The sequence below is a fragment of the Anguilla anguilla genome, chromosome 15 (assembly GCF_013347855.1).
Source record: "Anguilla anguilla isolate fAngAng1 chromosome 15, fAngAng1.pri, whole genome shotgun sequence".
Classification (NCBI taxonomy): Eukaryota; Metazoa; Chordata; class Actinopteri; order Anguilliformes; family Anguillidae; genus Anguilla; species Anguilla anguilla.
In genome coordinates this window covers 31,176,051-31,192,360 of record NC_049215.1, presented here as the reverse complement: position 1 = coordinate 31,192,360, position 16,310 = coordinate 31,176,051, and the positions used below count along the sequence as shown (strand labels likewise).

General features: G+C 41.4%; 1 protein-coding gene across 1 annotated transcript; it reads left to right on the top strand.

Moving 5' to 3' along the window:
• The first annotated feature begins 1,624 nt into the window (after positions 1–1,624).
• LOC118214342 (B- and T-lymphocyte attenuator-like) lies at positions 1,625–15,913 on the top strand. Its single transcript, XM_035394243.1, has 5 exons — positions 1,625–1,733; positions 2,087–2,416; positions 2,914–2,949; positions 15,145–15,255; positions 15,561–15,913. Exons 1-5 carry the CDS (start codon positions 1,625–1,627, stop codon positions 15,719–15,721), a joined length of 747 nt encoding a protein of 248 aa, XP_035250134.1. The 3' UTR covers positions 15,722–15,913.
• The last annotated feature ends 397 nt before the right edge of the window (positions 15,914–16,310 follow it).

The window sequence follows — 16,310 nt, the reverse complement described above, 5'->3', positions numbered from 1 at the left end:
TTACATACAATTTCTGATGGTAATCAAACTTTTGGCCACAAAAAATGAACTAAGTACCAGACACAACTGAAAAACTTAGTAAAATGATTTGCTTTGCATGGCTATTTCTTTAAGTTTCTTTGAGTTTCCATCTGTAAAAGAATTGCAAAATATGAATGTTCCTTGCCACACAATAATTAATTCAGCCAACATTTTATTTAAAAAACATTGATTGAATCTTGCTCAAGAAGACTGAATATCACTAACAATTTAATTAATTGGAGATTGCATTATTGCTTTAGATCATGTTTTATTTTCATGGTATTGCACAGTATGACATCAGAACTATTATTGTTATATTTTTAGCTATTCATTTGTACTATACATTCTGCCAGTTATGAGTATTGGTGTTTTATTTTTATTTTACCAATTGTAACCTGTATGTTTTACATGAATGTTTTTTTCTTTATCCAGTTAACTGTAACTATTTCTGTGTTCTAAAAATTTTAAATTAAAAAATATTTACATGGCTGCAAAGAACACTGTATGAAATTTTAAAACCAATAAATAATGTTATGACTTAATTCCATGCCTTGAACATAAAAGTAGAGTGAGCCATTATTTTTGGAAATATTAGATACAACTCAACAAACACTAGATTTTGCAATTGCACATATAATCCAATTCTTACTTATTCTGACTTAAAAATGAGCATTCCTGAAGTCAAGAGCTTGGGGTTGGGATTGTCTGGGTGAACCTGGTATAGAATATCACCCTACACAACACAATCTCAGCTTATTATTTTTTGTGTTCATGTGGTTGTTGCAACCAACCGTGCTGGATACTGCCTTTTCATTCTATTCATTTAAATATGAAATGTATTTCAAATGAATGTATAATGTCAAATGTATAAATCAATGCAATAGCTCGGGTGGTCGGTATTAATGTGCGGTTCCTTAGGTTACCCGGGTATCTCACTTTTGGAGATGCCAGGTCAAACGTCCCGATTCGTACACTTCATAAGTCTTTAGTTTAACAGACTTGAAATCCTAGTGATTGTATCTTTTGCATGCAATGCAAAATTATATGAAAAAACCTGCTGGTATAATGAAATTAAGATACATATTAACTCCCAAATTTCTATTTTTTTCCCTGTGTAGTTAATTTCACTGATATATATAATATATATATATATATATTATATATATACATATATATTAACTTCATGATATAGGCCTATAAACTCAGATATGAGTATAAACAAAATTACACTAGCTTTATGTTTCATGTAATATATTTTCTTTATTATTAACTTTGAAAACCTCTGACAAGTTCATAAACATGTTATCTGGATATTTTCAAATTGATTATGTAGGAATTACATACCGTATTCTGGAATCATGTCTTCTATTATATTATTCCAGGGCAAGAAAAGGAATGTTCCCCTGACCTCGAAGTTAAGCGAAACACAGTGCGAAAGACTTATACTCAGGAAACTCTGCGAATCAACTGTACAGTTCGACACTGTGGAAGCACGCTGACAGTTGGATGGTGTAAATTGGCAAATACATCGATATGTGCACCGGTGAGTGAATCAGACCATATCAAAATCTGGGGACAAAATCAAGAAGATGATGCGGTCTACATGTTTCTGCATTTCACAAATATATCCACGAAGGACTCGGGTCTCTATCGGTGCAAAATGTGGGGAAATGTGTCCCTTGTAAGCCATTCAATTAATGTTTCAGTCTTGGGTGAGTAGCCAGCTCCTATTACTAATAACATGCATTTGAAACATCATACATGCATTAGCCTACATTTACCACCGAATACTTAAAATAAGCTTTGCCTCACATGACGCTACTTTTCTTTTTTAAAATCAGTTGTTGTTGTTTGTAATGCTGTTTAACTGTAGTTGTCGTTTTGCTGTCTTAGTTTCTATAATTTATCTTAACATCCCACCAACGTCATAGCCTAATTCCAGCTATAGCCTCAGTTCTGTCTGTAGCCAACACACTATCAAACTTCATTTTCAAAGCACTTCATTAAATTGCGGAAACGGTAGCGATACATAACAAATTGTAGGTCTCCTGTTCCGAAATTCCAGAATGCCCAACAGAAATCTCGGTGCCCGAGAAAAGATCGTGGGACGCCCAAGTCTCGTCGTCTCTGACGCTGAACTGCACGGTCAGATACGGCTACCAGCCCCGTCCTGCAGTAACATGGTGCAGACAGCAGGGGGAGTCCTGCATGCAGCTGGAAACGGGAGAGAAACGCAACGTCTCGTGGCACCAGTTGGCCCCGAACACAGGCGTCTGTTTACTCACCTTCCTCAGTGTCTCCCTGTCTGATTCTGGAGAATATCGCTGCAAGGTGTATCAGAGAAAGGCCTGTGGAGACACCATTTTCAGCCCCTCTCTTCAGCTCTACGTGACAAGTAAGTCCACTTCCTGCACTGTCGGCTGCACGATGTGGATAAACACATGAGATTATTTCACTTTCTATGTTTATTTCTCTCCAGGAAAAGGACAAGTTGTGACCGAGCACTGCATTAAAGGTATGATCCATGGCAATGGTTTACTAGGCCTATTTTATGATACATTATTAATTCCCTTGAATACATACTGTATCTAGTTACATCTGTTGACAAGAACAGTGTTATACATCTGATCATTCATATACAGCAACATTACCCAACACATTAATCATAATCATTTAAAAATATCTGATAGTTCTAATAAAATACATTTAGGAAACAAATGTTTAAGTCCAGATTTCACCTAAGATTTTCAAATTAATGCCACCACAATAACAAGTAGGCTAATATATATTAGGTGTGTGAATTTATTTGAGTAGATTTTATATGCCTACGTACAATGGTCCATTCTTTAAAAAAAATTTTTTTTTTCACTTTTTATGTTTGTTTCTCTCCAGAAAAAGGACAAGTTGTGACCGAGCACTGCATTAAAGGTATCATCCATGGGAACGGTTTACTAGGCCTACTTGATGATACATGGAGCATTAATTCCCTTGAATAGATATCTAGTTGCATCTGTTGAAAAGAATATTTAGTGTTATACATCTGATCATTCATAAACAGCAACATTACCCAATACATATTTCATAATCATTTAAAAATATTTAAATTTAGTTTCTGTAAGATTTGTATTGCAAGGGAAAGCATAAAGAATGAGATGACGTGAGACAATTACTCACAATGACTTATTTCCTTTAATAGCCGAGTCAGGAGTTCTGGACCTGGTAGTGAACATTGGACGGATCTTCTTCTTCATAGCAGCGATCGTGGCTGTAATACTGCTGACACTGTGCTGGGCTCTCAAGCTCAAAGGTAAAACACGACGTCACAGTTGTGAAATCACAACCATAATAGTCGTGAAATGAAACACCACATGTTCCAAAATAAAAACACATCTTACAGTAAAATAAACAAAATCGTACTGTCTCTGTGTATTACTGGTCTGCACTGAAACCAAAGGGACTTTTAATATTAAAATATTGTAATGACACCAGGATGATTTTTAGGTGTATTACGAGGTAAAAGCAATGTTTTTTTTTTTCACCCTTTGACTCCTCCCCTTACCCCACCAGGAAAACTTTTCCCCAGAGACAGACCCCCCACTCACAGCCCCGCCTCCCAGGAACTTCTGGAGGTGCCGCCCCCTCCACGGTGTCAGCAGTCTGGGATGGAGATGCCGGATGACAACCCCTCAGCAGACAGCGAACCTTCAGACTACGATAACTGCATCTGACGGCTGTCACTCAGCAGACAGATCACTCTCACACAAAATAATACTTACTCTGTTTTGCGTGAGATTAACTTGCTGAAATTTTTACTTTTTTCGATTTGGATAATTTCACTGAATATATCTTTGCATCATTCTATTTTTTGTCATTAATTGTCAAACATTTCTTATATCTATGTAGATCTACAATAAAATTAATCACATCTACTACTGGTCTCTTGGTATCGTAGAATATATTTTCAATCTTACCTATGATCTCATACTCCTTTCCACTTTGGATAAGTCGTAATATTTTATCATTACACTGACGGGGACTCATAACTCCAGATGTCATGAACCTGTTCTGTCTTTTCACAGTGAATTTCCTTCACGCTTCACACAGCTGATGGTAAAAGCCGCATTTCCACCGCATGATACCGGCTCAACTCTACTCTACTCGCTTTTGGTACCAGGTACTTTGTTTTCCACTGCAGATAGTACCCCCGTCAATGTAGCTGGTCATCATAGCGATGCCGCATGAAACGCGTTGCTCTGACCAATCAGTGGTCTGCAGTGTTTCACGTCACCTTTTAGTGTCGCCTCAGCTTGCTTGGAAGGTGATACCAAAAAAAGTACCAGGTATCAGGTACTATCCACAGCTTTTGCTCGATGGAAAACCAAAAAAGTTGAGTGGAGTCGAGTTGACCCGGTACCATGCAGTGGAAAAGCGACTAAAGAGAGGGCTCAGAAATCCCATAATAACCACATCTAACACTTGCTGTTATTGATTGAACTGCAAACCAATGAAAAGGATTTAGCTTTTTACAGAAAGTCAGTGTCACAGAAGGCCTAAAGGTCAGCGAACGCAGAGCACAAACAGATTCTATCTGAGGCTAGGCTGCACGTTGCTTGTGAACAATCAATTTATAGACACCTGGACGCTTCAGGACTCCGGGGGTAAGGTGAGACAGCCAAATCAAACACCACCAACCCCGCCCCTCCACCACAAGCATTTTATCCTCCATTATGTTTCCTCTGTTTGTGGTTTCCTTAATGCACCTTTATCTGGAGGGCAATGTAGCAATGCACCATTTAACTTGGAAGCTTTCAGCCCGGTGGGGATATTTATTGCATATGGTAATTGTTATTTAGTTTTGGCTCGTGTTTTGGTTGTGACGGCAGTAACGCAGGAGCTGTCTGATCCCTCTTATTCACGGCTCATTTCACCCTATAAATTTGTAATGAGGCATTCCTACTGACTACACCATTGTCGTCGTCTTTGCCTCACAGAAACGCTTCTCGAGTTTTTAACATGAACTTAATTGAATTGCTGACACGCTGTTTGTTTTATATTACGGACTAATTGAAATACGTGGATGGTTCCTCTTAGGCTGTTCTAAAATGACTGGTGGCAGTGTAACATAATGCACAGGGACCTGGGCTTGTAACTCAGGATATAGGCTAGTGCTTTGATTCCCAGCCTGGGTGCTGCTGTTATGCCCTTGAGCAAAGTGCTGAACCTGAACCGCTTCAGTGAACTTCCAGCTGTATAACTGGGCTGTATAAAAAAGTATTAGCTGTGTAAGTTGCCTCAGCTAAATGCCTGAAATGTAAATGTAATCATTTTTATTTTGTGCAATCATTATTAACTTCTGTGGATGCTGGTGTGTTTTGCCATCATTTTTTAAACTTTGTTTAGAGTGCACATGCACGCATGCACACACAGACATGCACGCACTCACACACGCACAAAAACACATGCACACACACATGCATGCACACACATACACACACATATGCAGCTCATAGGATTCGAGCCTGCAATCCCACAGTACTGAGCCCAATTCCATTATTTTTAGATGCAAAGTGACAAGATTGATTATGATTCTGTGTCAAGAATTGCAGGCAGGAAGAATGCCAAGAATGGGCAGGATACTGGAGCAGAAGCTACCTCTGTATAGAGAGCACCGTGGCAAGTTTACCTGGGTGTTGCAAGGTGATAGATTGAAATGAGTGCCCAGGCAGCTTTTTGAACACAAAGGAAAGCATTCAACTCCCAGCATTCAGCCCATGGGGGCAAAGAGCTCCACTTCCTGTTCCCCGTTTCATACACTGAGATGCACTGCTATTCAGAGCCACGTTCACAGCTTAAAAACCCTTTTCAAGTGACAAAAATTTAGACTGCGCTGTGATCCGATCTGCCCATATTTCAAATGCTGCTGGTATTGTGTTTTATGGAACTGATCGCAGCACTTTGGCTACACATAAGGGATTTCTAGTGCTTCTACCTGCTCAGCTTGAACTCCACAGCAGGCAGAGATAACAGCAGTTTCATACAAAATAACTGCTTTCAGCTGAACTCACCTGGCCCCCAGAAGCAAGAACAAAGGTAACTGCGCGTTTGAGATGTAATACGACACTTCTTCAAACACGTCAGAACCATGTTCAATCCAAAGTATTTCACATGGAACTCTCCACATGATACATACAAGGCACACATGCAGACATGAACATCCAAAATTATGAACAGAAAATTAATTAGCAGAAGTTTAGGGCCCGTGAGCATTCAGGTTTGTTTCATGATGTTACTTTCACTGTCGGGGAGCACCTCCAGGGACTTTGGGCCGTATGAACGGATCTCACATTGGGCCCCACCAAGCAAGGCCACTGCACAATTACAGCACAATTTTTGAGGGCCCCTGTCTGTCCCGGGCCCTTACAGTAATCCTAACCCACGCACCCCCGCCCCGTACACTACACATGGACATCAATCGAGGCCAGTAATTAAGAGCCAGCAAAGTAATTGCTCAGCACTTAACTCTGTCCCTTAAGGTCAACTAGACCATCAATCAAACAGACCTTGAAATTTAAAGAGATGCCTATTGTGGCTGATTGAAATGGTTTCAGCTGAAGGATTTAAGAGCAGAAATAACCTCTCTACAGCGCTCCTTTGTAAGGTTACATGTGGCTAGGCGCAGACACATAGCTGGGAGAGTTAAGGTACTTTGACCATTCAGCAGATTTCCTGTCACAATCACTGTGAAGGACCTATCGATTCTGTAAAAATCACCCGCAGCGCAATCTCGGAGGGCCAAAAATTATAGTCTATTTTAAGGTCTATTTCAGTTTGTGTACATGAGGATTGCGCAGATGGCAGAGGCTTCCGGTGATAATTCCGCAGTGGACGCCCGTTCCGCTGTGCTGCACTGTGGAAAGGCGACGAAAGTGTTCGGGCATCAAAGCGCGCTACTTCCTTCACACACGCGTGGGAGCAGATGAACTGTGTTGTATCACCCACCGTATTTTACAGTTCGAAAAATAAAATGGACGTACAGAAAACATATGGTCAAAGACAAAATAAAATTCAGTGCTGTGATTGAAAATGCAACTTTTCTATGAACCAATAACGGTTAGCAAAAGCCTACACAACTACACAAATTCATTCCTCCACAAGATGCTTTGTGAGCAATCTCCCACTCACCACCAGGCGGCAGCGTATCCTTCTACACTAACCCGCGACGTTTGGTCGTACTTAGTGAGATGCAACCACCTCTTTCTCCCCCCGACTCTACGACTGTAAGTAGACCCACCACCCCCTCTCCCCTGACGTACACCTCTCTTATCCACACCGTCACTGTTGGTCTGTTTCGCATTCGCGCTCCTACTCCTGAAGCAGGTGGCTCCAAGTAAACTAGAACTCCGATCATCCTTCCCGTCACACAAGCTCAAAACAGCTTCGGACTGTCCACGCTGTCCCCTCTGATAACAGTCAATAGCGGGTTCTCCCAGTCGCTATCGTAATGAGGAAGCCTACTCATCTTTGAATCACTTTAACTGAAGACATCCAATCGGATAACATATACATGCTATTGGCAGTGCTGTATCTTTGTTTAAAGGAACGACATGACTTCGCAACGAAGAAGCACAAGTACACTGGCATCACACTTTAAGAAAAGTAACTTTTAAAGTTTAGCGTTCTCGCTGTAAGTGAATGTCATTCGTGTAGTTTGACTTTGTGCGCAGTATTATTCATTTAGACAACCCAAGCGCGATGGACGTACAGAAACTGAATGAAGCGTCTTCTGGTTTTGTGGATTGTGTGCGAGCGCAGAGCAACTCATCCTTGAACAGCACGGCAAATATGACCGTGGAAGTTATCAACACCACCACCTGTGGAAACGCATCAGTCGTTCCAAAACTGCCACAAGCGCGACAGAAAGGTAAGGTGTCACCTGTAACATCTGTGGCGACAGTAAAATATATGAGCAACGAGCAGAAATGAAGCCGATCGCCTTGAATATATAAACTAGTTCACCAGCCGCATACTTCGCGGGAGGAAACGCCGTGTTTCCCCGCAGCGCCGCGCCAATGCATCTGCCCACTTCCATCTGTAGCTTACTGGAGAATATTACGTTTTTGGTGAATTTTCTTTCCGTGCGAATAAAATGCAAAGAAAATAGTGTCACAGAAATGTGAAAGGTTCAATGCAAACCTATTTTAATGAGGTATTCATAGAGTCACATTTTGTTGACAACAAACCTTATTCAGCTATTCTTAAAAAACAAAAAACAAAAAAAAAAAAACGCTAATATACAAAAGGTAAAACGTTGTACAATTTAGTTCTTGAATGTAATCTCCCAAATTGTCGTATCATTTTATACATGACATTATGACGGTTTCAAAAATTACTCTCCTAAAATTAATAAACGCCCAGATATTTGTGATAAGTATTCATAATGACTATTAAAATTGACATGCGCTTTTCAGCGAAAAGCCTATGTCATATCCATGGACGTTTCTTACTGCTTCAAATTGGGCAACACGGTAAAAGGTATGACAGACTGCATTACCAGAGTTACCGGCAATCACACCTGTGCTGACATTTCACTTTTTCACACATTTCACACACGCAAACATGCTGCACACACAACTGCATACACGCGTGCACTCATGCACATGCACAAACACACACGCGTGCGCACACACACACACACGTGTTTCCCATACAATTAATTTATTTGGGCAGCCCTCCCACATAGATTTCCCCCTGCCCAAAAAGATTTTTTGGTGATCAGTTACTTATTTCTGTACACCTTGACGCGAAAAGTAAAAATAAATAAATAAATAAAATTGCCCGAACCCAAAATGTGAACTCTGTCCGCGCAGTAAAACTTCAACACCCCACCCCTACACGGAGTCGACCGCCGCAAATAAATGTTGAGACCTGGATGTGTAAGATGCGCTATTCAACATTCTTTCTTTCTTTCTTTTTTCTACAGGAAACAGATGCTCAGAAGAAACGAGGCCTGAAGGGGTAAATGTGGCAGTTCTATTCTGATTAAACTTAGCCTATTTTAAAATGTGCTGAAAAAAGCCAAGTTACACTACCACACAGATAACTGTAGAAGCCTTTGTAACCCCGTTGTGATCTTCAGCACTGTAGCTGGCTGAGGTGGGTTAGCTGCGCTTAGATCCATACTGGTTCCACTGTGTCATTACTGTAGTTAGCTCTGGTGTGTAGCTGCTCTTACTTTACATTACATTACATTACAGGCATTTAGCAGACGCTTATCCAGAGCGACATACACAACTTTTTTTTACATTGTATCCATTTATACAGCTGGATATATACTGAAGCAATGCAGGTAAAGTACCTTGCTCAAGGGTACAACGGCAGTGTCCTTACCCGGGAATCGAACCTGCGACCTTTCGGTTACAAGCCCAGTTCCTTACCCACTCCGTCCTCTTACTGGTTCCACTGGGTCAGTACTGTAGCTGGTTCAGGTGTGTAGCTGCTCTTACTGGTCCCACTGTGTCAGTACTGTAGCTGGCTCATGTGTGTAGCTTCTCTTACTGGTTCCACTGGGTCAGTGCTGTAGCTCGCTCTGGTGTGTAGCTGCTCTTACTGGTTCCACTGTGTCAGTACTGTAGCTGACTCTGGTGTGTAGCTGCTCTTACTGGTTCCACTGTGTCAGTACTGTAGGTGGATGAGGGGTGTAGCTGCTCTTACTGGTTCCCCTGTGTCAGTACTGTACGTGGATGAGGGGTGTAGCTGCTCTTACTGGTTCCACTGTGTCAAATCTGTAGCTGACTCTGGTGTGTAGCTGCTCTTACTGGTGCCACTGTGTCAAATCTGTAGCTGACTCTGGTGTGTAGCTGCTCTTACTGGTGCCACTGTGTCAGTACTGTAGCTGGCTCTGGTGTGTAGCTGCTCTTACTGGTTCCACTGTGTCAGTACTGTAGCTGGCTCTGGTGTGTAGCTGTCTTACTGGTTCCACTGTGTCAATACTGTAGCTGCTCTTACTGGTTCCACTGTGTCAGTACTGTAGCTGGCTCTGGTGTGTAGCTGCTCTTACTGGTTCCACTGTGTCAATACTGTAGCTGCTCCTACTGGTTCCACTGGGTCAGTACTGTAGCTGGCTCTGGTGTGTAGCTGCTCTTACTGGTTCCACTGTGTCAATACTGTAGCTGCTCTTTCTGGTTCCACTGTGTCAGTACTGTAGCTGGCTCTGGTGTGTAGCTGCTCTTACTGGTTCCAATGTGTCAATACTGTAGCTGCTCTTTCTGGTTCCACTGTGTCAGTACTGTAGCTGGCTCTGGTGTGTAGCTGCTCTTACTGGTTCCACTGTGTCACTCCTCATGCTTCCCATTTCCTTTCCAGAGCGTTCCAAATGCACTCGGCAGGAATGACGAGACATCCCGCAGAAGCACTGCATCAGAAGAGGGCTATTATGAGCATATATGAGAACTGCCTGCACTGCACAGTACACAGACCACGTGTGCACACACGCACACACACATGCACACACACGCACGCACGCACACACAAACGCACACTCAGAGCCCCAGGCCTTAGCCTGCCATTCCTGTTCATGAGATTCTCTTCTGCACATCTTGCCCACAGTAGTTCACACCTTTTCATTGTCTTTCCTGTTGGCAATAGTTAAAAGCTTCCTGGCTGTGTGTGACAAACTTGGCTACGTGCAACTGGTGCATGTTAAAGGCAAAAAAAAAAAAGTCTCATTAGGCGTAACTTCCTGTTTTTAATGAAGAAAGACAAGACTCAGAAACAGTGACCACCGCATGTCATTTCAGCAACTGCCTTAATCTGGAGATAGCGAGAGAAAGGTTTTCATCTTACACACCATGAAAGAACCAGCCGTTCCCCTAATTTTGAACATGCTCATAATAAATGCTATAATTAGCATTAATATTTCAGGCCTGCTGGCAGATAATCAACTAAAAGGTAAACTAATTATGTATTTTTCCTAAAGTCTGTCAAATATGTTTCTTTCAGGTGGCATATTTCATAACCTGATTTGAGTTGATCTGATTTTTAGGAATAGGTCCAGAGTGTACAGTTGTAGTTACACATACAGTATTTTTATTTATCCTTTATATATACAGGTTGTGTCATTAAGATAAAAATCTCTTTAACAAGAGAGAGCTCTTTAAGAGGCAGTAGTTACATCAAATACAAATTAGCATTATGCAATTAAAACATGTTTAATAACTGAATATAAAATTGAGATCTAGTGCCTCGCTTTATCCACCTTTTGCCCGGTATGAACATCTTTACACTGCAGAGAAGAATTCGCGGGATTCGCTGTGGCTCGTGCAATTAGCATCTCGTGCACAATAAACAGTCTTTTTCGTGAATGATTGGTGTGTGATATTTTTGAAACAACTGCCTTGCAAAATGTTACCCCTGGTGTTTCAGAACAAGAAGAATAAAACGAAAACAAAGGAGATTTCATCAAAAAAAGGGCATCAAGGCTGAAGGAACATATGAGGAAGCGTAATAAAATAATAACAACCCTAATCCATACTGCCGTATTCTTTTATTTAGTTTTCTCCGACTTGACATCTTTACACAGAAATCAGACCTGGCTCTGCTCCACCTATACCCTGGCTTTATAACGATCAATATGTTGATGAACTTGATGGCAATGTAAATAATGGTAACGTTAAAGCCAGTTCAGATCAATGATTCGCAACGAGACAAAAGGGTTTTAGAATGTTACAGAGAAAATTGCAGCGGTGTGAACTGGTTAGTTGCAGAGCGTCTGAAGCCGTTGCCTGGGGTCTCAAAAGACCCACCTTGTCAAATCGCCAAGTGCAGTTAGAACGTTTACAATCAGATGTCTTGGAATTTTGCAAGTTGCATCCAGTCTCGTTGCGAATCATTGATCTGAACTGGCCTTTAGTTAGCTACATTGCAACGTTGCAACAAGGTAGCATTGCATTCGAGAGACGGTTTGCGAGGTCGGTAGCGTTAGCTAGCCTTTTTTCTAATTGTTAGCTGACATTTGATTGTGTTAATTACATTAGCTAGCTAGCTAACGCAACGTTACCTGATATGAGAGATGGATACTGTGCGCAACGTTGTCTAAACTAATGTTGCCTTTCTAATGTCCTCCCCCCCTTCTCTGTTATTGTAACGGTAGCAGACGCGGTAAAAAACAGTATGCCGCTCCCACACAAGTGAGTTGAAGAGCTAGCCTGTTGCGTTAGCTCCGCCTACCCTCTCTGGCGGAACAACCACTGATGGGTGATGGAAAACGCGTCACTAACTATGCACCGCTTGTGAATTGTTCCCGGGAATGTCACCACAGACACCCAGTTCTTTAATCATAAATTATTAGAATAATAATAATATAAATTAATATAATAATAGGCTCAATCACCATTGTGTTACCTAATTCGGCGACAGATAGTGACTTAGCAGACATTTATTTTAATGAAATTTCGGTGAGGCAAGATAGCCTATATTGTTTGTAGTACCGTAACTTGGCGTCATTTTAATATCAATACTTTTAATGGCAGGCCAGGATTTTGGCAGTCTGAATGAATGAGTTATAGACGGGGTATGTCTTGAAAACGTGTTTTTGATGAGATATCATTTCTTTTTGCAAAGCGTTTCATTCTGAGAGTGAGAAATGCGAAGTGACCGGTTGTGGTTTATGGCTATCCTTGTGTGAATTTGTGCAGTCTGATGGGCGTGTACCGTTTAGCAGTTTCGGTTTGCTATATATATAAAACAGTGGCTGTGACAAAGAGTGCGGTGACGTAAGTGTGAAACGCGTCAGAAACGCATGTGAAATAAGGCCAGTGTATGTACTCACGGATTTGACGGCCATCCAACAAGCCTTGATTGACAAAAGAATCAGCAAGCCCGTAGAATTAGAGCTCCTTAGGTCGCAACTTGTGTACCCTTCTGTCCTGCTCCGTTGTCTGTTATTTCGTGGAGATGCACTTTTGTGTTTTTAAGGTTTATAAGGCATTTTGATAGGCTTATCTGCAGGTGGGAATCCTCTTCGCTGTTTTGCTAAGCTAGAACCGGAAAACTTGATAGTGGAGAATAGGAGCAGACGCATATGTGCCCGCAGGCTTTGCATATGAGAAAATAACAACAGTGTGAGAGAAATGAGGATGAAATGATGAAATTGCGTAGTTGAAACAATATGTTTTTAGCAGAATGGGCATGTAGGTGAAGGTTGACATGATGACAGACTATAGTGCGAAGTAAATGAAGTGACCATGAGCGAGGTTAGTTTCCTTATCGAACGGTATATATAACAGTCTGTATTAACCGTTAGCCGTTAAAGTGGAGGGTTAAGTAACGTGTGAAATATATTGCACTGATGTGTTTTTCTCATGTTCAGTACTAGTAGTTATAATTATGAGTGAGTCATGATTTTAAATGTAATGTTTTAATGGGGAGTTGCAGAACGTACATACCTAGTAATTGTTTGTATGTGGCTAGATAGAGAACAGGGCGAGGTAACATGAATGTAGAAACGTGGCGTTTGCTGATAAGAAGGTTTTGTACGGTAGCCAAGTGAAGAAATATAGTTAGTAGAAATGGCACAGCAGTGAACTGGTGTAACTTTTAAATAAAAGGAATACATTTGCCATCATGAAATGCATATGGGTGGCCGTGAGTGAGTTTTGGTAAAGCAAATATAAGCGTAAGAAAACGTCAGTGTAAAAGAGGAAATTATCTGCCTGAGGGCGAGGCGGGATTCAATCCTTCAACCGGAGGTGTACCAGTCTGTGACTTTGTTAGTGCAGCACCATGACATAGCTATGCAATGCGTGAAATATCATTAGCAAACCTGTCCGTGGTTTTAAAGAAGAACACAGGCCAGTAAGCACAGAAGAGCTCCCGTTGAATCCATATGGCTTTGCAATATGGAAAGCGACATGGGGGCAACATAGCTCAGGACGTAAGAGCGGTTGTCTGGCAGTCAGAGGGTTGCCGGTTCAAACCCCTGCCCTAGGTGTGTCGAAGTGTCCCTGAGCAAGACACCTAACCCCTAATTGCGCTGGTGAATGAGAGGCATCAATTGTAAAGCGCTTTGGATAAAAGCGCTATATAAATGCAGTCCATTTACCATATTGTAGCCGATTAATAACTGAACGTGCAGACGGTACGTCATAATGCAGTGTATACGTTCGGTGAACGGCGGGTAGATATGGTGCAAAAGCAATAATTGAGAAGTAGTAGACAATTATTAGTGAGGGTAAAAGCAGGTTAAAGAAACGTGTTCCTAGGACCCCATGTTCCCAAGACTGCGACCTTGGCCACTAGGCCACAGGCAAACTAGCTGTTTAAACTGGAAATGTTTCAGAGTGAAAAGGTATGGGTATTTTGCGTGTGTATGCGAGTTTCTGATTGGGTCGTGTAGGTGAAGATTTGGCTGGTGTCGGTAAAATGTCCAATGGGGAGACATGTTGTTAGTGGGATAGGCAGCAGGAAAAATAAGAAGAAGAAGAAGAAGAAAGAGAAGAAGAAGGAGAAAATGGAAAATCCCCTTAGTGTGGGGCTTTATTGTGTGGACATGTGAAGTTGTTTATGAAATCTGTCTGTTGAAATGGGGTCAGAATGTACAGAATGTAATGTTTTTAAGGGCTGAGTGTCTGTGGCTGTTGTGGTTATTTCTGTGGGGAACCCTGAAAAGTGCCAAACTCTCGGTGCTGTATAGGTATGGGGCATGCCCCCGCCAAGGCATAATTTGGCGGGATGGCATACCTGCCACCCCAATCTAGTTACATCTGTTGACAAAAACATTTAGTGTTATACATCTGATCATTCATATACAGCAACATTACCCAAGACATATTTCATAATTATTTAAAAAATATCTGATATTTCTAATAAAATACAGTTAGGAAACAAAAGTTTAAGTCCAGATCTCACCTAAGATTTTCAAATCAATGCCACCACAATAGCAAGTAGGCTAATATATTAGGTGTGAATTTATTCAAGTAGATTTTATATGCCTACTTACAATGGTCCATTCTTAAAAAAAAAAAAAAAAATTTTATTTAGTTTCTGTAACATTTGTATTACAAGGGAAAGCATAAAGAATGAGACGACCTGATACGATTACTCACAATGACTTATTTCCTTTAATAGCTGAGTTAGGAGTTCTGGCCAAGGTAATGGACATTGGACGGATCTTCTTCTTCATAGCAGTGACCGTGGCTGTAATACTGCTGACACTGTGCTGGGCTCTCAAGCTCAAAGGTAAAACACAATGTCACAGTTGTGAAATCACAACCATAATAGTCATGAAATGAAACGCCACGTGTTCCAGAATAAAAACACATCTTACAGTAAAATAAACAAAATCGTACTGTCTCTGTGTATTACTGGTCTGCACTGAAACCGAAGGGACATTTAATCTGTGCATGGACAGTAAAGTTCCCAATATCCCTATATTCTGGCTAATTAAAATATTGTAATAACACCAGGATGATTTTTAGGTGTATTACGAGGTAAAAGCAATGTTTTTTCTTTTCACCCTTTGACTCCTCCCCTTACCCCACCAGGAAAACTTTTCCCCAGAGACAGACCCCCCACTCACAGCCCCGCCTCCCAGGAACTTCTGGAGGTGCCGCCCCCTCCACGGTGTCAGCAGTCTGGGATGGAGATGCCGGATGACGACCCCTCAGCGGACAGCGAACCTTCAGACTACGAGACCTGCATCTGACAGCTGTCACTCAGCAGACAGATCACTCTCACACAAAATAATACTTCTCCGTTTTGCGTGAGATTAACTTGCTGAAATTTTTACTTTTTTCGATTTGGATAAATTCACTGAATGTATCTGTACATCATACTTTTTTGTCATTAATTGTCAGACATTTCTTATATCTATGACGATCTACTATAAAATTAATCACATCTACTACTGGTCTCTTGGTATCTTACCTATGATCTCATACTCCTTTCCACTTTGGATAAGTCGTAGTATTTTATCATTACACTGACGGGGACTCATAACTCCAGATGTCATGAACCTGTTCTTTCTTTTCAGTGAATTTCCATATGCTGATGGTAAAAGCCGCATTTCCACCGCGTGGTACTGGCTCAACTCGACTTGACTCGACTCTACTCGCTTTTGGTACCAGGTACTTTGTTTTCCACTGCAGATAGTACTCCCGCCAATGTAGCTGGTCGTCATAGCGATGCCGCATGAAACGCGTTGCTCTGACCAGTCAGTGGTCTGCAGTGTTTTCACGTCACCTTTTAGTATCGCCTCAGCTCGCTTGGAACCTCAACGGAGGTGATACCAAAAA